The 26863-nt window shown below is 45.2% G+C and overlaps 1 protein-coding gene across 1 annotated transcript in view; it reads right to left on the minus strand.

Annotated features, from left to right (window-relative positions):
- Nucleotides 1-25120, minus strand: part of LOC143172030 (zinc finger SWIM domain-containing protein 6-like) — a 144461-nt gene extending 119341 nt beyond the window's left edge. Inside the window, exon 1 of the mRNA XM_076361250.1 lies at nt 24574-25120. Coding sequence (XP_076217365.1) covers nt 24574-25120 — 547 coding nt within the window. The remainder of the gene's footprint in view (nt 1-24573) is intronic.
- Between the last annotated feature and the right edge of the window lie 1743 nt (nt 25121-26863).

The raw sequence follows: 26863 nt of genomic DNA on the forward strand, positions 1-26863 counted from the left end.
GGAAGAAAGTCTCCAAAACACATAAGCATTTCAATATATTCTGAGAGATTTTTTTTTCTCCCTCCCACACCTATTTGGTGATAGCCTTCAAAATTAGTCTGTGTAAACAGCATGATAAATGTAATTAACCTCAGAGTGCCAAAAATAGGCTATCCTCCTGCTAAGTGCTACTGTGAAATACAAGAGCATTAGCAACAGGAGCAGCAGTCATCAGCACATAGGGTTAATGCAGGTTTTCTTATAGATCCTGTTCCTGCTTTAAGTGAAACACTAGGTAGGCCAATATAAGTCTAACAGGGTAGATGTATATCAACTCTGAATGCTGTCAACAGAAGAAAAACATTTTCATACCTTTCCAGGCATGCTCAAGAACTGCATAACTTTCACTGAACTGATTAAAAGCCACAAATTCCCTTCACCTGCTAAGTTTTTCACTCTAAAATAACTTGCCAATTATGGTACAGATCCAAGTTTGATATTTTATTTCAGGCATAGCAAACTTCAAATAATGACCAAGATACAGCACATGCATACTTTATCCCATTTTCTGAGGAAATACATTTTTTCCTAAATGACCAGGTTGATTGAAGCTATTCCACCTTTCAGCTGAGGTTTCTCCTTTGTGTTCCGTCCACTCTCCCCACGTGCATCAAATTAAAGCAGGCTTAATCAAGATGTGCCAAATTATATTCAGAATAACCAGAATGCAAAAATATTAAAAATTTAGCAATCATCAGTAATGTATTTCAAGTTTTTAGCAATTAAGAGTTGAAGGATTTCAAAAGGTTCACAACCACTGCATCTAACGAGGTGAATGTCACATTTTGCTTACAAATAGAAGGTCTAAATCTCACCTGTCTTTGTGGCACCTTCATAATAAACAGCATAGGGTTCAGTTTTGCTTTTGCCTTTGTCTTTTCTTCTCACTACTACATGGGGGGGGGAAGGAAGAGAAGGAAATTAAATGAAACCATCATGAAGCTCAATGAGAAATACAGTGTGGACCTGTATATTCACCATATTTCATCATTCAAGATAGATTTTTTCCTTCTTTTAAGGAAGCTGGTATTTCCAAAACCAACACACTGCTTTTAATGTGAACACTTAGTAAATCCAGACAACGGTCTAAGTCAAGAATAGCCACTCCTACCTGAAAACAAGTTTCATATAGGTGATTCACACGAAGAATGTTCTGAGGGCTCCCAATGGCCAAGGTTTCAATCATTATGCACAAAAAAATCTTTTATTGGCTTGGTGCATTTAACCTGGTGCAGTGTTATTCTTGGGAAGATACTATTAAAGGGCACCTCTTAAAGACTCAGACTAGACAATTTTGTGCCTGTTGTTTCTGCACAAGTATTCCGAGCTAAAACAGATCCAGTACTTGCATCCAGAATCTGTAACAGATTCAACTTGATGGAAGCCTATCAAATCACTTTATGCACTCTAAGTTCTTCTGGGATGCATTTAGCAGAAAGTGTGTGGTGAACGTAATTTCATGAGTCCCAGCTCCTAGTTTGCACACAATTTTATTTTATCTTTAAAGATGGATACATTTAAAGAGACTGCTGGATGAACTAAACCTGCCATCTGCACAGCATAAGTGTGTATTGGGTTTATGTGGCAAGGTTTTGGTAGCAGGGGGGGCTAGAGGGGTGGCTTCTGTGAGAAGATGCCAGAAGCTTCCCCCATGTCCAATAGAGCCAATGCCAGCTGGCTCCAAGACGGACCCACCGCTGGCCAAGGCTGAGCCAATCAGCAACAGTGGTAGCGCCTCTGTGGTAACATATTTAAGAAGGGGGAAAAAACTGCTGCGGAACAGCAGCCAGAAGAGAGGAGTGAGAATATGTGAGAGAAACAACTCTGCAGACACCAAGGTCAGTGAAGAAGGAGGGGGAGGAGGTGCTCCAGGCGCCGGAGCAGAGATTCCTCTGCAGCCTGTGGTGAAGACCATGGTGAAGCAGGCTGTCCCCCTGCAGCCCATGGAGGACCCCATGCCGGAGCAGGTGGATGTGCCCTGAAGGAGGCTGTGACCCCGTGGAAAGCCTGCGCTGGAGCAGGCTCCTGGCAGGACCTGTGACCCCGTGGAGAGAGGAGCCCACGCTGGAACAGGTTTGCTGGCAGGACTTGTGACCCTGTGGGGGACCCATGCTGGAGCAGTCTGTTGCTGAAGGACTGCACCCCGTGGAAGGGACCTACGCTGGAGCAGTTCATGAAGAACTGTAGCCCATGGGAAGAACCCACGTTGGAGAAGTTTGTGGAGGACTGTCTCCCATGGGAGGGACCCTATGCTGGAGCAGGGGAAGAGTGTGAGGAGGAAGGAGCAGCAGAGACAACACATTATGAACTGACTGCAACCCCCATTTCCCATCCCCCTGTGCTGCTCGGGGGCAGGAGGTAGAGAAAATCAGGAGTGAAGTTGAGCCCAGGAAGAAGGGAGGGGTGGGGGGAAGGTGTTTTAAGATTTGGTTTTATTTCTCATTATCCTGCTCTGATTTGATTGGTAATAAATTAAATTAATTTCCCCAAGTCGAGTCTGTTTTGCCCGTGATGGTAACAGGTGAGTGATCTCTCCCTGTCCTTATCTCGACCCATGAGCCTTTCGTTATATTTTCTCTCCCCTGTCCATCTGAGGAGGGGGAGTGATAGAGTGGCTTGGTGGGCACCTGGCATCCAGCCAAGGTCAACACACCACAAACTGACAGGAACTCTCTGGCCTGAATTCAAATAGCACCAAAGTGGATAAAACCAAACAAACCATTTTAAATAGTAGTAGTAATCTCAACCCAGTATGACCTCTTCCTCATATCTTCAAAATTAAAATCCCAAGAGTTGTCTTAGACTTCTCTACTAGGTCAAACAACCTTGTATAACTTCACACCTACTGCAGCAACAAAAACTATGCAAAGGCATGGCTAGTGGCACATTCATCACTCTGCAGAAATTGCCCTGTGGACAGTCTCCCAACAGTGACTGGAAAGTAATCCACAGGACTTTACCTCTTGATGGAAAGCAGTCAGCTGTCTTTTGGGAAGGTGTAAGATAAAGGTCCAAAGAGAGGAAATTACAGTAAGCAGCTTCTGGCCATGCACCCACAGGCAGCATTCTCACCTTCAGCTGGCACGAAGGTATTTACGTAATGCTTCTGGAGGGCTTTGGCAAGGATGGCAAGTGCAAGTCAGGATTCCTGAACCAGTTCTGCAAAATTCTGAACTTGTGAGCAAATCTGTATGCAAAGAACTAGGTAAGTTCTTCTGGTTTTTGGTGATAGACTGTTTTTCACTCAACTCCAGAGTTGTGATGAGAACATCCACTGTGAGCTGTCTGTTCCATTAAGAAAACATCAATCCCACTGAGTTTTAAGTTTGGCAGGTTTGAGGAGGCTCGCTCAACTGTAGGGCAAAAAAAAATCCCAGGCTTTTAACCCTCTTAAATGCCTTTTCAATAAAATAATGCTTTTTTACTGAGGGGGAAAAAAAAAAAATTTCCCCAGATTAGAGACAAAACATACTCTGTTATGAATAAAATGTAACTTAAAATAGTTTTTCTAGACTAACCTGAATCTGTGTCACGATCTTGGATTTGTGTAAATATAATAAAGTACACACATCCACCCATAGCAGATGAAATAATTTAAGAATTTCATGAAGTTAAAGGAAGCCTACAAGCACTGCTCCTCTCCTCTTCCCCCACTCAGGTCCTGTAAGCCTTCATCCTTCCTGGGATAGTACTTCTTACACCGAATATAGAATCATTAAGGTTGGAAAAGACCTCTAAGATCATCGAGTCCAACCGTCAACCCAACACCACCATGCCCACTAAACCATGTCCCTAAGCGCCTCATCTACACGTCTTTTAAATACCTCCAGGGATGGGGACTCAACCACTTCCCTGGGCAGCCTGTTCCAATGTTTAACCACTCTTTCAGTAAAGAAATTTTTCCTCATGTCCAATCTAAACCTCCCCTGGCGCAACTTGAGGCCATTTCCTCTCGTCCTATCAATAATATAATATAATAATATAGCTTAGCCAAGCTTCAAAATTTAACGCTTTTGTTTTATTTGACTGTGTTTAAAGAACCTCTTGCATTACTCATGGAGACTGTTGTTCTTCCTAGTTGTTAGCTTCATGTGAGCAACAGCACTGCATATAGCTCAGTACGCTGTTCTGAACAGCCAGTTTCCCCAATTGTATATCTTCAAAATAGCAAAGAGAAAGTAGGGGTAGAAATGGAGGGGTTAAAAGGAAGTCAGCCATGAAACCAAACTAATTGGTACAAAAACTGAAGGACTGATATACCTGACTGTTCTTCATTCACTAAGTGGACAAGAGTTCAAGTTGGTACTTCTTTAACAAACTTGGCTTGCGGAAATCATGGTCAGCTCACAACAGTATCACATTAAACACCTGTGATCAGCCTAAAACATCATTTGACAGAAAGGAGCCATCTAATTTTAGAAGACTCTTAGCAGTGCAGCAATGGAGCAGGAAAGATAACAGACTAACTTCACCTTCCTCAAATGAAGAAATATTTAGTTTAGAAGCCTGGATAAACATGTACAATAAACACCACCGGCAGAGGTTAGGAAGGAAACTAGACACTTCAATTAGGATTGGAGGTCATGCAGGCTCCTTTCTAGCAGGAGACAACTAAGAGAGGTAAAGTACCCTGCTTAAGCTCTGTACAACTTAAGGACTTGGTCTCTCACTCATGCATGCCTTAAAGAGTCCGACAGCCACAATCCTCTAGGCAGACCTGCAGGAAGGCTCTAGGAAGCGAGCAACCCAGATCAATCCTTCCACATCGAAACAGGCTACTGTTGAAAGCAAGCCTTGTTGATAAGCTTTAATCTCCCCCAGTGCAAGCAGTTGAGAAAGCCAAAGCATCCTATCCCAGACAGGCCCGCATAAAGCCCCATGAAATCTCTCTTTATGGTAAAGGGAAGCCATTTCTGCCCTGAAAATGGACTCGTTCGCACTGTGAAGCGTGCAACAGGGCTTCCAATGTACTTCTCTCCACCAGTTATGGGCAAGCTTAGTGCTGTGTTAGTTCGGTCCATCTGGAATAGATCACACATCTGCTTTATTCTAGTCCTGAAAACAGATCAATTCAGTAAATACGCCTCACTTACTGAAGCAGCTGTCTGTCATTTAACTTCCACACTATGCAAGTTATAGAAAAGCACCAACGTTCTACTCAATTGCTGTTCTACTTGGGGAAGTAGTAATGATACTGGAACCCCACAAAGCTATTTTAGACTCTCAGTGAGGTCCATATCAAAAGTACTCAGTTTACAAGCAATAAGGGGTTTTTCCCCCCCTACATGCCAGCCCTACAAACTCAGCTTGAGATCTACAAGTCCTGCTCCATCATTTCCTTCTCATGCATTACTACCAGTAATAAAGACCATGCAAGCCAACTGAAGTCTCTGCTATACCATCATGACCCTGCAGCCTCCAGTGAGACTGTTGAGGGGCAACCAATCAAAGCCCAAGAAACAAAGAGGAGATTCCAGCTCATTTTTAGCTATGTTGGCTCAGCAGGCCTAACCAGACAAAAAGCTGTGAATGCTTACTGTAGCAACTGAAGTCAACAGCTATGAATGAAAATAAAACATAGAACACATTATTTGGTCACCAAACAACTGTATAATAAGTGGAAAAATTGCCTCAAAAGTCTGTGTTATGTATAAGTATGCTGAAGCTCAGTACTGTCTCAAGAGAGGCAAGATATGAACTTTGAAGGCAAAAAGCACCTTTTGCAACAGCTATGCAGATACAGAGAGAAGTGAACATGCACGATTGGAGTAAATAGCTAGGTATTTCCTTCCCCTTTCCTGTACTCCTAAAGTAAACATTTGTCTGGCTTTCTTTTAACCACTGGGGGAGCATGGTAGGGGGACTCATTGCTTGGTCAAGGTTTTGTAACAAGGAAAAACACTATGGATGAAGAGGTGTGGAAGATGGCTCACTCATACAGGCCCAACACACATCACAGCTCAGGAAAGGCCCATGCTGCCATCTCTGGAACAATCAGGCCACCTTTTGCCAATAGTGAATTCCCAAGCACAGCAGCCATCTTTCCCCAGGCAGCAGTCAGAGCTTCATGATCACTTTAAGCCAGTTTAAGTGTGACTGACACAGAAATGAGTCCTGCCCTTCTCAGTGCCCCCCTCTTGCAATCTACTCTCCCTTGAATCAACAGTAGCTTTTTTTTGGCCAATAAAACTCACCTAGCAAGATCTGAATTCATAAGCAGGCCAGTTGTCTGGCTCACCACACAGCTCCACAAACCCTGGCCCAAGGTGCAAGCTTGAGAACTGCAGCATCCCTTTGACAGCAGGCTGCATTTAAGCCAGCCTAAAGCAACCACGTAACTTCAGGGTGAATGACACAGTGGGTGAAGTTTGCAAATGACAATCATGAAAGCACTTTCCAAAATACAAGTTTATAAGCACAGCAATATGCATTTTCTGTTCTAGGAGTTACACGATGAGGCACAGAGGAGTAAATGAGTCACAGCACAGCAAATTCCTGACTAGAGTATTTCACAATGGAAAACATTTGTTAGGTCTGTTTCATAGTCCGTCCTTGGTCAACGAGGAATGTGCCCATTCCCTAGAAAAAGGGAGGGGGAAGAGCGATAACGCTGCTAAATTATAACTGGAAATACAGTTTCAACTTCTCTCAGAGTAAAGGTTTATGGCTTTTGTCATTTATAATCTTTGTCAGGCAACCTAAGGTTACCAGCCTTAGAAAGAAGATAGACATCAGGCTTGTATTTTAGCTTTAAACCTGTATTTACAAAGACCGTAGACTACTGGTCTCAGCCTTTGATCAGCACACCACCTTTATGACACAATCCAGGTTTTGTAGGCCAGTACAAGAGTCTCTGAACAGCTGACACGCACAGCTCAAGCTAATGGAGGCCCTTTCATCATAACACCAACCCCTAGTACCTGTATCACTGCACCAGCATGCCCATGTCAGGGCTAACAAGCTGTAACCACTGTGCTGGACACTGCCATTAGACACCTAGAGCACATATTGCTAAAAAACCTCACAACAGCCTCCTGCTCACAAATATATTCATTCCCACAGGAAAGCAAACTGAACAAAGACCTGGCAGTGCTTTTGCCTGTGGAAGAGGAGCTGCTTGGTGCTGAGAGCAGGGTGTGATGGCACTGAGCTCTGCGGGGGATGAGCCTGTCAAAGGTCCCTCCAACCTTTGCTGAACATGCTGCTGGCAACTTACACTTACTTGTACTCAGCTACTGATGGAAGATTAAATCGCAGGCTACCTCAGCAGCAGTCCCACCACCAGCCCACACTGCAAACGTACCCTTCCCACTGTACTTCAAACCAGCATCAGATGGCAGCAACTGCAATATAGGTAGATCTGCTTATTCCCTCACACCACACTCCCCCATCCCCAGGTTCAGGACATTCATTTCCTTACCAAGGTCATATGCAATGCTATCCCTTCCAAGCTACCTGGCCCAAAACACAGCTACAGATAACACCCCACCTACCAATCAAGCTACATATATGCTAGGCTAATATACAGACTTCTTTTTACACTCTTATGCTGCTGACTCCCCCACCTCATTCACCCATGTAACTTCTGCCTGACGTGCTTGTGTTATATCATAACACCACCTGCCCCACATCACCATCTTCTCACTCCCACTGCCAAATAATTGAGTACACTGAGGCCCTTGCCTGGAATGTGATTCTGCCACTGAGCGTTTGCTGGTTCCAGCGCAGTGCATCACACTGGGATGGCTCTCACCAAGGTCCCCAGTGGAGAGCTTTTCTGGATATGCTTCAGGATTTGTATTCCTTTCCCTTTCAGTGCTTCTATAAATTGATGATTCCTCTCCCAGAACTTTTGACCTTTACTGGCTTTTGTGGCTCTCCTTTTACTTCCTAAAAATCACAGCTCAGTGTCTCATTGCACAGTCATCCTCCTCTGCTTCCTCCTTTCAGTAGATGTTTCTCAACACTTCATCTCTACTTCTTAACTTCATTTTGTTATTCAAGGAGGGAGGGGAAGATGGACCTCATAACAGGCAGGATTCACTGAAGTGCATGCTCACGATTCACATCTCTCTCCATTTATCCAGTCTAACATTGCACTCCCCATCCTTATTCCCAGGTCAGCACAACATATAGCCTTGGGAATTAAAAAAAAAAAAAAAAAAAAAGGCAAAAATAAACCCTCTCAGTTCTTCTCAAGTCTGGGTACCACAAATATTCACTACTATGGAGAGAAAAAAAAAAAAGAAAAGAAAAAGGAAAAAGACAGAAAACATACCTACTCTTTTTGTAATACAGAATGCTTTAAAATTAAGCCATTTATTGCCTGTTGAGGAGAATTAAGACACAATTTGACTATACCTTATAATAAAAGAAATTCGGTTATATTCTATGATCTTATCAATGCATATTTAACTTTATGAATAAATCTGTTTCAAACAGTTGTACAAAATGAAGTCAATGGCTTTGTTTTACCACTTGTCCTGGTTTTGGCTGGGATAGAGTTAATTTTCTTCCTAGTAGCTGGTATAGTGCTGTGTTTTGGATTTAGTATGAGAATAATGTTGATAACACACTGATGTTTTAGTTGTTGCTAAGTAGTGCTTACACCAGTCAAGGACTTTTCAGCTTCCCATGCCCTGCCAGTGAGAAGCTGGGAGGGGGCACAGCCAGGACAGCTGACCCAAACTGGCCAAAGGGGTATTCCATACCATATGAAGTCATGCTCAGTATATAAACTGGGGGGAGTTGGCTGGGGGGTGGCAACTGCTGCTCGAGAACTGGCTGGGCATCGGTCAGCGGGTGGTGAGCAATTGCACTATGCATCACTTGTTTTGTATATTCTTTTATTTTTATTATTATTATTTTCCCTTCCTTTTCTGTCCTATTAAACTGTCTTTATCTCAACCCACGAATTTTACTTTTTTTTTTTTTTTCCCCCCAATTCTCTCCCCCATCCCACTGGGGTGTGGGGACGGAGTGAGCGAACAGCTGTGTGGTGTTTAGCTGCCTGCCGGGTTAAACCACACCACCACTGTAATGATGGAACCTCCACCATGACCCAACAGAAATAGTTTCCGCTTCTGATAAAGTACAGTCCAACAAACACCCTTCAATTAAATAGAAAGTCAGCGCTTGCTGAAAAACAGTGTGTTTCCTTTGTGTGTCAGATACTCTCTTTTTTTAACCTTACATACCAATTTAAATTTTATAAAGAAGATGTAAGAGAACACCCACTTCATAACTTTAAACATATTTTACCATTTCAAAAGCTACAGGACAGCTAAGTTACAGTTTGCCAACCTGCTTTCCATTTTGAAAGCTTTGTTTCATTTTGCAGGAAAGAATCTACCAGCTTCCATGCCTTCGCTAATACCCATTGAAAGTAGACCATGTAGAGGGAGCAGTCATTTAGACTATATCCTCCTTAAATACACCTCTTCAGGGATCTACTGAGCTCTTTGACCTCTACCTTATCTCAGGCATCACCACTTGCCCACTTCTCTTCCTAGCCTCTCATCTATAAAGGTTAACTCAGCATTTTACTACCTCTCTTCTCTTCAAGTACATCTTATTCAATGAGCCAAACTCTTGTTTACTCCTAAACCCTTCTTCACTCCTGCCACCAAACAGCCACTTACATTTATCATCTACATAACTACCTAGAAATTAAGCCTATAAATTATTGCCAGGATACATGACAATGTAAAGTTTGATTACTGAAAACTGTCAGTAAAACTAAGTGGTATGCTGCTTCTAAAAGTAGCACTAATCGAGTTATTCTCAGCTTCCTTATCCCATCAGACTGCCACGGCATCTGTTACATCAAGTCCCATTCCTAGTCACTGCCTACCATTCATGCATTAGTAGCACATTTAGCTGAAGTCACCTCTATAAATTCATGCATTTAGATTTGACCAAGAAAGCTGCATGATGGCTCTCTCACATATCAATATTGTCATATATCAATATATCAATTTATTATTGCTTGCAATAACAAAGAGCTAGAAAACAGTTACACGTTTTATGTCATCCTCATCCCTCTGCTCTAGAAGAAGCAAAATTGAAGTTTCATGCTTCTGTGTAATAGCTACACTAAATCCAGATACAGAATATAATGGACTGATATTTTATCCCCAAGACACTAATCGTAGTCAGTTTGCAAGGTTTCAGTTTACAACCTAAATCAACGGAGGAACTGAGACTCATTTTGCATGTACAACAGCAGCAGTACAGCCAGTTGACCCAGTTGTCGTTGGTCATAACACAGCATTTCAGAATAAAAGCATTCCAAGTTTCCTTCCTTTAGCTAATATATTAAACAATTCATTTAGACTATCGATTTTTCCCTGTTCTTGAACTTTTAAAAATCAGCGGACTCAGCAGAATTGTCTTGAAGAAGCACAAGCCGTGCTTAATGTGGTCACTGAGGCCAGCTTTGTAAATATGCAAACAAGTGTTTTACTAAGACTACTTTTCACCCTCCCAAAGCAGTGTACTGTATTCCTCAAACATGAGATGGAAAATAAGTGCTTCACTGAGGCAACTGCTGTGCAAGTAATCAATAGCTTACTGTAAGGTTCTTCACACAACTTTGCTGACTAGCTCATGTTTTCCAGAAGATTATCTGTAGACATTTTTGTTAATGAATTCTTAACTCAGTCATTTTATCTGCCATTTCATGGCCAAAACTGCAGGTAAGTGGCAAAAATGACCAGCCCCCAAGCATATGAAATCCTGAAGACCATACTATCTGCATTTATTTATACTTTCCATAAATGCACTATCAATACCATCATTAATCACTGAATATGGATTGGTGCTCTATGAACTTTAGGCCAGTCAAAATATCAAAGCTGAATGTAGAAAATTAAATATTAATAAAGCTCACCAGCTGCTCTTGACAAGGGTAAGCTAGAAGCTGATTTGCTGAAGAGAGTTTGTGCTGCCACTATGCCTTGCACACATAGCTGAACACTGGTATGCAGAGAGAATACGAGCCACTAGTATAAAATAAGAAAGAGTCAAACTTTAAGCATAAGGAAACAAACCCGAGAGAGCCAGTGCTGGTAAAAGCCTTTAACCCAAAACCTTGCTTTTAACACAAGTTTAAAAATACAAGAATAATTAGAATACATGCAAACTTGATCCTCTACTGCATTACAGACTGTAAATGTCTCACGCTTTATAAAACAATTTATCCAATTTTAAGTGCCTCAATGGTCGAATGTTCTTTATTTAATTAGTTAGTATAAATTAAACATTGTAGTCAGCTGCACAGTATCTGCATTACTACCCAGCTGTCAGTAACCAGTTAACACTTAAACTTGGCATGTGTAGTGTCTCACTTCTTCCAAGTCATACAGCTATTTATTTCCCAGCCTTTAAAATGATCATTTGAATGACAATAACTTTGTCCAAAACAAAAAAAGACAAAGATATATATCAATGCCTACTTCTGTGAAATTTCTGCCTATAGTGCCATTTCACCCCCCCTTATTTTTCTGACAATCCCTTAATCTATTAAAGGTCTGACACCAATTAACAATGAAAGATTACTTATGTAAACAGGCAGATTGTTAAATAAAGCAGGACAAAAGGTAAGTAACCTGATTTTTTAGCACATTAATTCAGTAAATGAGCTTCTGGATTTATCTGATCAGCTAGTTCTACTAGTGTGAATTTAAGCTTACTGACAAGTTGTACTGCATCCTTCCAATTAACATCAGACCTTCTCAGCCATTGCCCATGCATTTCCAAAGCAAAAATTTCCAGATATTTCAAGACTGTCAAATTTACTCACTTGCAACAAGGAGTAGAGGGTTAGAGTAAAAAATAATAGATAAATAAAAAGATTAAGCTCTCCTTTTTAAAGCATATGTGGTGCACATCACAATTATCTTAAAATATACTTTAAACACAGTTAAAGATTCCCCTCTTTCACACTTCCTTTTTCATTTTTCAGAAGGGTTGAATAAAGCGTTGGTAAAAAGCCCACATTAGGAGACACTTCAGACTATTTCTGATTTGACGCAATTCATTAAAGTCTTTTGTACGACCGCTCAGCTCCTACAGCAGGCCTTTTATCAGTTCTGACTTAACCACAAAGGAATTCTCTACACTAGTTACTATTAGAAGGCTACACTCTAGTCTGTTTACACATTTGCAGAATTAAGTCAGAAAAAACCTATTTTAAGATAGTGACTTACATCACAAGTTTACTAGACATCCTGGTCTTCAATAGTGGGGCCAAGGCAACAAAGACTAGATGCATATTGCTACCTTGTCAGAGGACGGCATGGTAATGCATCACAAGGGTATCACGTAAATCATGATAATTGGCATGTAGCTAGAAGGAGAATGCAATGCAGCATACAGTACCAGCCAACATCTCTAGTGATCCAGGTCACAGAAGGTTATGAAGATGGGCACCAGTGACACAGCCAGGAGCAGTCTGAGGACTATCAAGAAGGACTACAGAGCCCTGGGAGCAGCAGTAAGGGACTCAGGAGCGCAGGTAGTTTTTTTCATCAATCCTGCCAGTCAAAGGGAAGGGGTTTGAAAGGGCCAGTCGAATCTGGCGAGTCAACAAATGGTTACGGGACTGGTGCCACAGCCAGGGGTTCGGCTACTTAGACCATGGGACTCGCTTTGAGAAACCTGGTCTACTGGGGACTGACGGGGTCCATCTGTCAGAGGAGGGGAAGAGCATCTTCGGTCATAAGCTTGCCAAGCTGGTGAAGAGGGCTTAGAATCATAGAATCAGTAAGGTTGGAAAAGACCTCTAAGATCATCGAGTCCAACCGTCGACCCAACACCACCATGTCCACTAAACCATGTCCCTAAGCGCCTCATCTACACGTCTTTTAAATACTTCCAGGGATGGGGACTCAACCACTTCCCTGGGCAGCCTGGTCCAATGTTTAACCACAGCCTTAAACTAGAGATCCTGGGGGAGGGGAACCTCAATCATTCCCACTCCTACCAGTTTGATGCCAGGGCCAGCAATAGATGCCCAGAGCCTGGAGAAGAAACACAGGTCAGCAGGAGAGCGCCTGAAGAGCAGCACAAAGGAGCTCCAGCCAGTAAGACAGCTTCATCGGGGGCACAACTTAAATGCCTCTATGCAAACACACGTAGCATGGGGAATAAACAAGAGGCGTTAGAGACGTGCGCACGCCTGCAGGGCTATGACCTTATTGGCATCACGGAGACGTGGTGGGATGGCTCCTATGACTGGAGTGTTGGGATGGAGGAATACAGGCTCTTTAGGAAGGACAGGCAGGGGAGACGAGGAGGGGGTGTCACCCTCTATGTCAATGACCAGCTGGAGTGCATGGAGCTCTGCCTGGGGATGGATGAGGAGCCGACCGAGAGCTTATGGGTCAGGATTAAAGGGAAGGCAGGGACAGGTGACATTACAGTGGGGGTCTGCTACAGGCCACCCGACCAGGAAGACCGAGCGGATGAGGCCCTCTATAGACAGATAGGAGCAGCCTCACGCTCACAAGCCCTGGTCCTCATGGGGGACTTCAACCACCCCAACATCTGTTGGAGGGACAACACAGCAGGGCATAAGCAATCCGGGAGGTTCCTGGAATGCGTCGATGATAACTTCCTTCTCCAAGTGGTAGAGGAGCCAACGAGGAGAGGTGCTATGCTGGACCTTGTTCTCACCAACAAGGAGGGGCTCGTGGGGAATGTGAAGCTCAAGGGCAGCCTGGGCTGCAGTGACCACGAAACGGTGGAGATCAAGATCCTTAGGGCACCGAGGGCGCACAGCAAGCTCACTACCCTGGACTTCAGGAGAGCAGATTTTGGCCTCTTCAGGGATCTGCTTGGTAGAGTGCCATGGGACAAAGCCCTGGAGGGAAGAGGGGCCCAAGAAAGCTGGGTAATAGTCAAGGATCACCTCCTTCAAGCTCAGGAGCGATGCATCCCAACAAAGAGGAAGTCAGGCAAAAACGCCAGGAGGCCGGCATGGATGAACCAGGAGCTCCTGGACAAACTCAAACACAAAAAGGAAGCCTACAGGGGGTGGAAGCAAGGACAGGTAGCCTGGGAAGAATACAGAGAAATTGTCCGAGCAGCCAGGGATCAGGTTAGGAAAGCTAAAGCCCTGATAGAATTAAATCTGGCCAGGGACATCAAGGGCAACAAGAAAAGATTCTATAGGTACGTCGGGGATAAAAGGAAGACGAGGGAAAATGTGGGCCCTCTCCGGAACGAAACGGGAGACCTGGTTACCTGGGATACGGAGAAAGCGGAGGTACTCAATGACTTTTTTGCCTCGGTCTTCACCGGCAAGTGCACGAGCCTCACCGCCCATGCCGCAGAAGGCAAAGGCGGCGACTGGGAGAATGAAGAGCCGCCCACTGTGGGAGAACATCAGGTTCGAGACCATCTAAGGCACCTGAAGGTGCACAAGTCCATGGGACCCGATGAGATCCATCCACGGGTCCTGAAGGAACTGGCAGATGAAGTTGCTAAGCCACTATCCATCGTATTTGAGAAGTCGTGGCAGTCCGGAGAAGTTCCCACTGACTGGAAAAGGGGAAACATAACCCCCATTTTTAAAAAGGGGAAAAAAGGAAGACCCGGGGAACTACAGGCCAGTCAGCCTCACCTCTGTGCCTGGGAAGATCACGGAACAGATCCTCCTGGAAGCTATGCGAAGGCACATGGAGGACAGGGAGGTGATTCGAGACAGCCAGCATGGCTTCACCAAGGGCAAGTCCTGCCTGACTAACCTAGTGGCCTTCTAGGATGGAGTGACTACATCAGTGGACACAGGAAGGGCTACAGATGTCATCTATCTGGACTTCTGTAAGGCCTTTGACATGGTCCCCCTCAACATCCTTCTCTCTAAACTGGAGAGGTATGGATTTGATGAGTGGACTGTCCGGTAAAGGGTGAGGAATTGGTTAGATGGTCGCATCCAGAGGGTAGTGGTCAATGGCTCAATGTCCAGATGGAGATCAGTGACGAGTGGTGTCCCTCAGGGGTCCGTATTGGGACCGGTACTGTTTAATATCTCCATCAATGACATAGACAGCGGGATCGAGTGCACCCTCAGCAAGTTTGCAGACGACACCAAGCTGAGTGGTGCGGTCGACACGCCAGAGGGACGGGATGCCATCCAGAGGGACCTGGATAAGCTCCAGAAGTGGGCCTGTGTGAACCTCATGAGGTTCAACAAGGCCAAGTGCAAGGTCCTGCACCTGGGTTGGGGCAACCCCCGGTATCAATACAGGCTGGGGGATGAAGGGATTGAGAGCAGCCTTGCCGAGAAGGACTTGGGGGTACTGGTGGATGAAAAGCTGGACATGAGCCAGCAATGTGCGCTCGCAGCCCAGAAGGCCAACCGTATCCTGGGCTGCATCAAAAGAAGCGTGGCCAGCAGGTCGAGGGAGGGGATTCTGCCCCTCTACTCTGCTCTGGTGAGACCCCACCTGGAGTACTGTGTCCAGCTCTGGAGCCCTCAGCATAAGAAAGACATGGACCTGTTGGAAGCGGGTCCAGAAGAGGGCCACGAAAATGATCAGGGGGATGGAACACCTCTCCTATGAAGAAAGGCTGAGAGAGCTGGGGTTGTTCAGCCTGGAGAAGAGAAGGCTTTGGGGAGACCTTATTGCAGCCTATCAGTACTTAAAGGGGGCTTATAAAGAAGATGGCAGCAAACTTTTTAGCAGGGCCTGTTGCGACAGGACAAGGGGGAATGGCTTTAAACTAAAGGGGGGTAAGATTCAGACTAGATATAATGAAGAAATTCTTTACGCTGAGGGTGGTGAAACACTGGAACAGGTTGCCGAGAGAGGTGGTGGATGCCCCATCCCTGGAAACATTCAAGGTCAGGTTGGACGGGGCTCTGAGCAACCTGATCTAGTTGAAGATGTCCCTGCCCACGGCAGGGGGGTTGGACTAGAAGACCTTTAAAGGTCCCTTCCAACCCAAACGATTCTATGAAGCCATGTCAAGAGCTGCATACATATCCAGCCGAGAGAAGCTTTTTACATAGGTAGTTTTAGATAGTAAACCAAAAGAAAAAACTGGAAGTTCAAGATGACAGATCTCCCAGAAGAAGTGCAGTTGTTGGACAGTACTCAAGTATTCACATGCTGTCAGGTTGACTGCATTCCAGGCAATCAGAATTCACATTAAATCTGTACCTGCACATGAAAGCCTTTTAAAATTTCAAATTAGTTCCTGTCACAGCATATTCATAAATTAGGATAGCTTTTGTCAGTTAAAATAGTGTGGTTCTTTTTTTCTTTTTTTTTTAATTATGCAGTAAATTCTCCTACCTAATCCCCAAAGAAAATCAGCTAAAGAGAAAGTAAGTTAAGGGGTGTCAGCTGCATTCCTATACTACTATAACTTTGCACTCATATTTTGTTAACTACTACAAAACTTCAGGACTTGTCCTGACATAACAACTAGATTACCCGGATAGCAGGTGACATTAAAATTGAACCCATGCAGACATATCTTATAGTGTGTCACATAATATACTTTATCCTTGTCCTGGTTTCGGCAGGGATAGAGTTATTTTCCTTTCTAGTAGCTGGTACAGTACTGTGTTTTGGATTTAGGATGAGAACAATGTTGATAACACACTGATGTTTTAGTTGTTGCTAGGTAATGCTTACACTGGTCAAGGACTTTTCAGTTTCCCATGCTCTACTGACTGAGAAGGCTGGAGGTGCACAAGAAGCTGGGAGGGGGCACAGCCAAACTGGCCAAAGGGACATTCCATACCATGTGATGTCATGCTCAGTACATAAACTGGGGAAAGCTGGCCGGGGGGGCCACTGCTCGGGGACTGGCTGGGCATCGGTCGGTGGGTGGTGAGCAATTGTACTGTGCATCACTTGCTTTTTGTATTATTATTATCATATTATTGTTATTATCATTATATTACAATTATTAAACTGTTTTTATCTCAACCCATGAGTTTTTCTCACTTGTGCTCTTCCAATTCTCTCCCCCATCCCACCGGGGGGGTGGGGGGCGGCGGGGGCAGGAGTGAGCGAGCGGCTACATGGTGCTTAGTTGCTGACTGAGGTTAAACCACAACAATCCTTCACCAGTAAAAACTGCTGTACATAATGATATACTTCTCACTCTAAGTAGGGTGGGGTTTTTTGTTGTTTGGTGGGGGTTTTTTGGTTTTTTTTTTAATTAGAACTTTACCAGAGTCTTATGTAAGGGTTCAATTTTAACAGGTTCATTAAAAAAAGCAAATGATATGGCAAAACACTGCAACTAGCTACTGATTTTTAAGGAAACCAATTTGTCCAATGCTGACTTTTAAATTGTTTCAGCCTACCCTCACAAGCAGATTTTGGTTTTAATTAATTGCTCATCTCAAAGTTAGAGTGCAGAGAGAGAGCGCACACACACAAGCATCGGTTGCTGGCATGACAACTGGCTCAAATTCAAGAATTGCTACATACCAAAACATCTGATCATATACAGAGATGGAATTGCTTTCCTAAACTGAAAGCAGGCTTTGAAAATGAAAATTGATTTCTTGGAAGCGAGGAAAGCCTCAAAATTAGGGGAAAAATGAAACATGAGAAACATGAAAACTGACCCAAAACAAACAATGAAAAATTTTGTTAGGTCAACCCAATATAAAAATTTTCTATAAAAGAAGATTCCTTGTTTTAAAAACTGTGATGGGAAGTGATTTACAATTCATTTTCTCCTTAAAAAAAATTATAAAAAAATTCTAGAGCAATAATGACACTGTCCTATGACATTTATCCTACTGTTAATAATTACATGGAAAGATAGTATAAAGTTTTATTTTTACCTCTTGGAATCACTTTAAAATGCTTACTTTCTCTAAAAATATCTAATCTGGATTTCAAGAGAAAGACTGAAAAAAGGCAGGAGCTTATTTACAAAGTTTTCTGCTTCTAGTAATCTGGTCTTGAAAGAAAGCTTTTTTCCTCCCCCCCCCTTTTTTTTAGGCTTTCCAAAGAAATTATTCAAGGTCAAGGATAGTACATCAGAGCACATATGCATACACACTAAAAATAGCTTGCGTGTTCCCCAATTAATGCATTGCATTCCAAATCTAACAAGGAAACTGGAATGCATTCATATGTCTCCCTTTCATGAAGAACTATTTAAAAATTAGTTTACTTGTTTCTGTTCTGGAACTTGGAAATATTGGTAGTTATTTCTTAAAGCAAACTGAAACTGGAATCACTGAAGATATTTTCACAAGACTCTAGTAGTCTTGGAATTAAGTAAAAAAAGTCCACCAAGAAGTCAGACATCATTTGTTTACTCCCCTACCACAATATCATATTAACAAATTCTGGATTACTTGTTTTAGTCATACATTCCTAACCAAATCCCAACATCAAGCTGACTGGGGAAGAAACCATGCTTGTTTCTTCGGCATGTCAGCAGATAAACTTCTTGTCCTCCTCAAACATGCAGAGTTTAACACAACCTTCTCCCCTTGGAAAAAGGTCACTACACATACCAGGACAATTTGGTATCACAGGACACCAAGAAGTTAACGCAAAACACAGTGCTTGTATCTCCACAAATGACAGCCTTAGTTTTGTCACATAATTTAGTATTACTTGCATTAGATAAAAATTTTTACTAAATCCATGTGTCCTACAGGTTTCATCAAAAATTAGATATGTATTGCATACATCAGTGAAGATCATCGTGTCTGCTAAAAGGTGCATATCAATTCACAACACAAAAACATTTGTGCCAGCTTTGCTAATAAAATACCTGGTGTTGTTTTATCAACAGAAAGGTGTTTCACATGATACTGTTGGCACTCAAACAATTAAGCCTTGAAAGAAGAGAAATTACATTTGTTTTACTTGCTCTACAATTTCACATTATTTTGAGCAAAGATGGCTAGAGAAAACAAAAAAATATTAACTAGAATCATCATCCATTAAAAGTATCTGAAATTTGCCGATTACAATACATATAGGTATCACATTCCACCAGAATTACACGTAGCAGTTACCAACATGGTCTTGTAAAGCTTTCTCTTCCTGGTGAGAAAATGGCTTCTCCTGGTTTTGAAAGCAATCACCAACTTTTAGCTCATATTTAAAAAAAAAAAAGGGAGGGGGGGAATAATTAACTAACAATAGATGATAAAAGCACATCTGAGTCAGAAGATAAATACTTCTCATTAAAAGAAAAAAAAAAATAAAGTCTTTAACTTCATTTAAAAACCAACTAAAGAAACATCTAGGGAGCTCCAACCATTATTTTACACTTGAGAAATTTTACTTTGTCTTTAAAAAGTATTTTGGTTACATCCCTCTGATCACATTTCACCAAGGGGCTTCAGAAAAACGAGTCTGCAGCTCCACGCTGATGATGCTGTTCGGCTGAACTCTCTTCCACAGACAAGGCAGCTTTCTACCTCACAATATTAACATTAAATTCTAGAGCTGTGATAAGTGCCAGTCAATTAATTATTTATATTATTTTCCTTCCCTCCAACTCACTCCCTTGCCATTCATACCCAAGAGGCATGACTACCATGATTACAAAGCCTTATGCTGCCGTGGAAAGGATTGTAACGCCTTAAAGGAAGACCTGTATGAGCAAGCAGGGTCTATGCAGCAAAGACAAGCCGACCTCAAATTACAGACAGACATGAATACTCTAGGAGTACTTATATGACATATCAAAAAAACACTTCAAGTACTTCTAACGTGGATGCAGCTACAGCAGCAAAGCTGAGCTTTATAGCGCTACAGCAAAGGCAGTCTCCATCTTTCCCCAAGCAAGAAGAGTCATACCAGCAGAGGCACAGGGTTTGTTTTTTTTTCTTCTCCTAGAATAGCTGCATTAAGGGCTCTTGCCAGGTCAGCTGTGCTATAGATGGATCACACCTCTTCCTAACCTTGACAGCCACAGCTGTGAGGACAATACAGTACTGTATACTAATTCAGGGCTAACCTCATAAACCAAATATACACTTCACCATCTAAAACTGTCTGCTCACTCCTGGCATATTCACCAATTTGGCCAAGTGAAACACAGTCAATTTCTAATTTTCCTTCCAGATTGTTGTATTTACTCACAAAGTGCTTTCATGTTTAGACTGTAACTTTTAGTAAAAATACTTGGTTTGAAATAAATTTAAAACATGTATAGTAGAAAAGCTCTGTTTTATACAGTTGAAAAGGTTTGCTTTAGGAGCCTGCATTATTTTTTTTTAATAAACTAAAGAAGAAAATCCTTCATGTCTGATTGAAACATTAAAAAGCTATAAAAACATCAGTAAGTTCGATGCAAATGGAATTTTGAAGCCAACTTCTTTGGAGAAAAATCTTTCAAAAATAAGTGATGCTAATTATCATGCTAGGACAACATAATTCAACTTCAAAATAGGCTAGCGGACAACTTTACTGCTTGATTATTAAGAATATTATTTATGCATATCACTAATGTGTTATCTTCCTTTTATTTAGGATTTTTTTTTCCATTACACACGAGAGGAAGTTGGGGGGGGGCATGAAGCAGGATGAAGATTTTTAGCAGAGCATAGACACAAGTTTTTTTAAATTCTTTCACTTGAAATGAGTTGCCATGATAAAGTTGTCTGAATGTTTATTCAGGGCTAGATGGAAAAAAAAAAAACCAAAAAACATAAAATTCAGAAGCAAATTGCTCCATTTAACTACCACTGAACTGAAATTTATGCGTCTCCCTCAAAAATCAAATCCTGCATTCCCTGTTTATAGTAATACTTAGTGTTACAGGTAAGGCTGTTAGAATTGATATGTAATAAAATGTACTTAGTCCAATAACTGCACTTTTCCATAGTACGATAGTAAACATTTACAGCGTTTCCATTACTCATACTGCAAAGAACACAAGTTCACATTTATATGGTCACTAAACACGCACTTACACAAACTCAATGTTGTTTTCCTCAATGCTACATATTCAACCATATTACATGGAACCAATTCCGTTCTCCACCCAATATAACTCACTCCAGTTAAATTTGCTTTCACAGTCACACCTTTCTGCTTCACAAGGAGTATCTCACCAGCAAGAGCCTTTACCAGCCCTAATAACACAGCTACCTATCCAAATTACACAAGAACTTTCCTATACCAGGACCTGGCCTACCCAAGTGCTCCACGACTCCCTCGCTAGGCAAACCAAAGGCCTCTGTCAGAATAAAATAGAATAATTTCAGTTGGAAGGGACCTACAACAATCATCCAGTCCAACTGCCTGACCAATTCAGGGCTGACCAAAAGTTAAAGCATGTTAGTAAGGGCATTGTCCAAATGCCTCTTAAACACTGACAGGCTCATCGACCACCTCTCTAGGAAGCCTGTTCCAGTGTTTGACCATCCTCTTGGTAAATAAATGCTTCCTAATATCCAGTCCAAACCTCCCCTGGCACAGCTTTGAACCATTCCCACACGTCCTATCACTGGATACCAGGGAGAAGAGATCAGCACCTACCTCTCCACTTCCCCTCCTCAGGAAGCTGCAGAGAGCAATGAGGTCGCCCCTCAGCCTCCTTTTCTCCAAACTAGACAAGTCCAAAGTCCTTAGCCACTCCTCAGAGGACATGCCTCCCAGCCCTTTCACCAGCTTTGTTGCCCTCCTCTGGATGCATTCAAGGACCTTCACATCCTTAAATTGTGGGGCCCAGAACTGCACACAGTACTCAAGGTGAGGCTGCACCAATGCTAAACACAGCAGGAATAATGCCCCATGCCTGTCAGTGTTTAAGAGGCATTTGGACAATGCCCTTAATAACAATACAATTGACATGTTTCACATCATCAGCTTCCACTACTATTTTTGTGCAGCCTTCCAAAGGAGGCTCACATAAGGTTAAAAAAAAAAAAAATCCAACCAAAGGTATTTTCAGCAGCAGGTATATATATATTTGTTTGGAATGCAGTTAAGGGGTCCAAAAGCAGCAGTCAACACTTCAACTGTATTTCTGCATATTTCTTCACATTGACCCTTGCCAACATTACTCCCCTTTTGAAGCTATGCAAAAAGTTACTTTTTTTCTTTCACAACTACTCATTGAGGCCTATTCCACTGCTGAAAGCAAGCAAAGCCAAGCCCACACTGGGTGTCCTAGAAAACATCACATCTTTTATTTATCACCCCTTGGCTTTATTTTCACAGTGAATTCTTAACTTAAACGTAATCAGCCAAGAAACCCTCCCTATGTGCACTCCTGTCATTCTTCGTTGCTTGCAAACAGAATCAAGTGCAAGCAAAAGGGGGGGGGGGGGAAATCTCAGCACTGCCAACCAAACTAAAAAAGCCCTACTTCTGGTTTTGCCAGTCCTGAGGAACCACAGATACACCTCAGACCTTCGGAAAGAGAGAGGAAGCCAAAAGATTAAACATATAAGAAAGTTAATAATTTTTTTAAATATATATAGAATTTTTTTAAATATATAATTTTTTAAAAATACATATTTTTTCTTAAAAATATGAAATTTTCAAAAATATATATAATTTTTCAAAAATGCATAAAAATATTTTCAAAATGCATAAAAATTTTTTAAAATATATAATTGTTATTATTTATATATTTTATATATATAATTTTTATTATTTATATAATGATTTTTAAATATGTGTATAGTTTTGAAATATATTTTTAAAATATATGTAATTTTTAAAAAATCTTTTTAAAATATAAAAATTTTAAAAATATAAATTTTTTAAAATATCTATAATTTTAATATATACAATTTTTTAACAAATAAAAATTAAAAATAAAAATTTTTTAAAAGTAAAAAAAAAATTTTTTTTTAAATGTCTAAAGCTGAACTCCACCTAGGCAGAAGGGAAGGGCGGTTAGCCCAAGAACATCAACAGAGCTTCCCTTCGGAAAGCAGAAGGCACATTTGCAGCTGCCCGCGAAGTGAAATCCGCTGCAGACAAGGCCGAGGGGGAGCTCAGCACCCTCCGACCCCGAGCCGCAGGACCGGGACCACAGCTCTGCGCAGCTCAGCCCCACACGGCGCCGCGAACAAAAGGCAAGCAGCAGCCGCAGCTGAGCCACCGCCAGGGGACGGTCCGGCACAGCACAGGGCGGGACGGAGGGACCGGCCCCGCGGAGCCGCCGTCCCGCCCTGCCCCCCAGTTGTCGAGCCGGCGGTGAGAAGCAATAGAATATCTTTTGTCTGGCTTCTACTTTCGGGGGGGGGGGGGGGAAGGGAGGAGGAGAGACAGAAAACTGAAGAGAACACAAATAAACATGAAAATGAGAACAAAGTGCTCAGTCGCCGCTGCCTCCCCCGCGAGGCACCGCCGCACGGCGACGCACCCGGGCCGCACAAAGCGCAAGCGCACCACCACCACCACCCCCCCCCCCGGAAGGTCCTCGGGGAAGCTATAAGCCCCTTCCTCGCAGGGCCGCTACCGCCCCGTCGAGGGGCTGCTTGCGGGTGAGGGGGAGCCCCCCCCCCCCGACAGTCCCCCGTCGGGGCGGAGGGCACCAACCTCCAGAGTCCTTTAAACAGAGGCAGGGAGGAGTTAACCAAGGGTGCCAGCCCACAGCGGGTGAAGAGCAGCGGCAGGCGGTGGCCGCCGGGTGCGGGGGCAGCGGCGGAAGAGGGGGAAGTATTGTTCCAGGAGGAGGAAGAGCATCGCTTTCCTCCTCACCTCGCCGTTGTCACGCAGGGGCTCATCCCAGAGTAACTCGTGGGCACCTCCCCGCCGTCGCCCCGAACCGGGGGCCTTTCCCGATGCCCCCCCCCTCCGGCGGCGGAGCTTGGGCGGATCGCGCCCCCACCCTCTGGCTCGCCGCCGCCGCTACCCTAGAAAAGCCTTTGTTCGCGGCTTCCCCCCCCCCCGCTCCTGGGGTCTCGCATCCTCTTTTATTTCTTTATTTTGGACCGCGGTGCATCCCGCTCTCTTCCCCCGCCGGCCGTCTTCTGCTGATTCATTTCCACCGGCGGTCCCGGGGGCGGGGAGAGGGGGCGGCGGAGGCATCTCCTCGCTATTGTGACTCGGAGTATGGCGATGACCCGGATTACCGAGGGTGGGCGCTGGGAGGGAGCAGAGCCAAACAGGATTACGCACTCTGGATTACAGAGAGCGGGCACGATGCGTCGGGAGAGTTAAAGGGACAGGCGGGGGACAGCGTGCCCGGCCCGCCTGCCGGAGACCAGGCCGGCCGCTGGCGGCGGGGGCCGTGGATGTGTCACAGAGCGGGGCGAAGAAGTTATTCCGTGTTCTGGGTGCGAGGGGGAGGAGACTGGCGGAGGAAGTTACCCGGCCCGAATTACAGCCTGGGAGTGAAGGGTTCGTGCAGGCCGGGCCACGGGGGGCAGCTCCCCGGCTGCGCTGCCGGCCCCCCGAGGGGCTGCCGGGGCGCGCCAAGGAGGCGGGGTGGCTCCGGCCGCCGGGGCCGCGCAGGGAGGGAGGCAGCTCCCCGGATGGCAGGCGGGTGACACACGGGGGGAGACCCGCGGCTGAGGAGGCCGGCGGCGCCCTGCCCGGGTGGCCGCGGCCCCGGCCGGTGACTCACCGACTTGCAGGACGTTATCGACACAGCCGCCGTCTAGCAGAGCGATGCCCCTGCAGAAGGGCAGGCGGTTCTCGGCGGCGGCGGTGTCCGCGCCCCCACCGGGCGCGGTGCCGGCGACGGCCCCCCCGGGGGCGGCGGCGGGGTCCTCGGCGCCGGTGTTGAAGGAGGAGTACATGCAGATCTCCCTCTCGCTGCGGGGGAAAGACCAGTAGACGATCCTGCGCTGCACCGGCTCCGGGATCCGCTCGAACCGCTCCTCCACCCGCTGGAAGGGCCACTTCTCCGCCACCTTGCGAGCCGCGATGTCCAGCAGGGACTCGGGGCTCTGGGTCTTGCCGAGCGGCAGCAGCCCCAGGGCGGCGGCGGCGGCGGCGGCGGCGGCGGCAGCTGCTGCAGCAGCAGCAGATGCGGAGGAGGGTCCGGCGCAGAGCGCCCCGCTGCTGAGTCCTGTGCCGCCCACCCGCTGGCCCGGCCTACACCCCGAGCCATAGCCGGGTCTACAGCAGAGGCGCTTGGTGGGGGGAGGGAGCTGACCACGCTCCGCCATGATCGCGCCGCTTCTAAGCGGATAGCGGAAGTGGCTGTATCCTATAAACGGCACCAGGAAGGCAGCGAGCGGCCGCGAACCACCCCGGGTCACGCCCCCTCTTCCCTTACATGGCCGCGGGGGGCGGTGCCGGCCGCCTCGCCCACGGCGGGGGGCGGAGCCTTATGCAAATCGGTGCCATAAACATAAATAGAACTGCCCGAGGAAGGCTCATTCTGCGCGTTGGTGGGGGATGGTGCGCGCGTGCCCTCCTGGCGCGGGGACGCCGTGCCGATGTGTCGCCTTCCCCCCCCTCCCCGATGTCACGCGCGCAAGCCCAAGAGCGCCTCGCGCGCCTGGTGGGAAAAGGGGGCGTGGCTGGCAGCGCCCCTCTCTGACACCATGTAAGGAATGGAATGCAGGGGCGGGGCTACCACGGCCTCAACCCGGTCACCTCTGTTAGGAAAGCCGGGGGCGGGCGAGGAGAACCGCGTCCCGCAGACGGAAAATACGGTAACGGCTGAGGCAGCCACCCTCGCCCGCGGAAAGGCGCGGGCTGGCCAGCCTTCAGCGCCTCGCCCGGGAAAGCAGAGCGACGCCCGCCTTTCGCCGGAGCTTCGCGGGAGTTGAGAGCTGCTGGGAGGTGGTAGAGGGGCCTTGGAGGGCAGGTAGGAGGCGCCCACGGGCGGCCCCACATGGGGTGGGTTGGCCTGGGCTCCTGCCTCAGAGGCAGGTTGAAACGGGCGAAGCCTGGATGTTGTTGTCGGGGTGCTGCTCCTCTGGGGCAGGAGCCGGGGTGGCTGACCCCACGCGTGCCCGTAACTAAGCCCTTGAGGTGGCTCCGTGAGGCGCGCCCCAAATTTTTCCCTTCTATTAGAGGCACTACGGTACCTACGGCCATTGGGCCCCCGCCCCGTGGGGTGCCCGGTGTGTGCTGGCTCGCTGGGCGCGGGCTGGTCCCTGGAAGCGCTGGCTGCAGTCCGGTGCGAGCTCCACGCGGCCGGCTCGCTTCGCAGATGGTCCGGCTCGGAACCGCTCTGGTAGCCTAAGGTGAAGGGCTCCGTGCCACGACCCGCGGTGAGTAAATTGAACGCAATTAACGTGTTGTGTTTGCCTTGGTGTCGAAAAGGTCTGTAAAAAGGCTAGTGTTGGCCATCTGTCCCGGTTAATTTTTAGCAAGCGGTGCGGTGCGTAATGCTCGCAGTTGCTGTAGAGCATAAAGTGAGAAGGATTCTTTTTATTTTTCTGTGTTCATTAAAAGCCATACCATTCGGGATCATACCGACTCCTCAAATTAAATGGCCTTCCTGGAAAAAAAGAAAAAAAGAGAAAATGCTGATGAGACACAGTGGCAGGCTGAGGATATAAGACTCCTGTATAGCACAGGGTAAATACCAAATGCTACCCCTGCTTGTAGCAGGGAATTCTGTCCCTAATTACAGCCACACTGCTAATGTAAAATATTATGAAAATAATATACAGCAAGGATCAGAGCTAGCAAATAAATCTGATACCATCTTTCTTATGGAGAGAGACTGATGTATCATTTTAGAACAATCAGTATTTTTAATTAATTAAATATTTTGGAACTTTAGCTTGAAAATGGCATTTTTGGTGACTTACAGTTGAAAACGCTTATTCATCTCGCTTGGATTTAACAATGAACAGCACTTGATAGCATACAATGTAAAGCTGTAATTTGGGTGCCTAGTTGCTTCATTCACGTAGGCTAGTTTACCCAGCTAGACTACATTTTCCATGACG

Source organism: Aptenodytes patagonicus, chromosome W (genome assembly GCF_965638725.1).
Source record: "Aptenodytes patagonicus chromosome W, bAptPat1.pri.cur, whole genome shotgun sequence".
NCBI classification, from domain to species: Eukaryota; Metazoa; Chordata; class Aves; order Sphenisciformes; family Spheniscidae; genus Aptenodytes; species Aptenodytes patagonicus.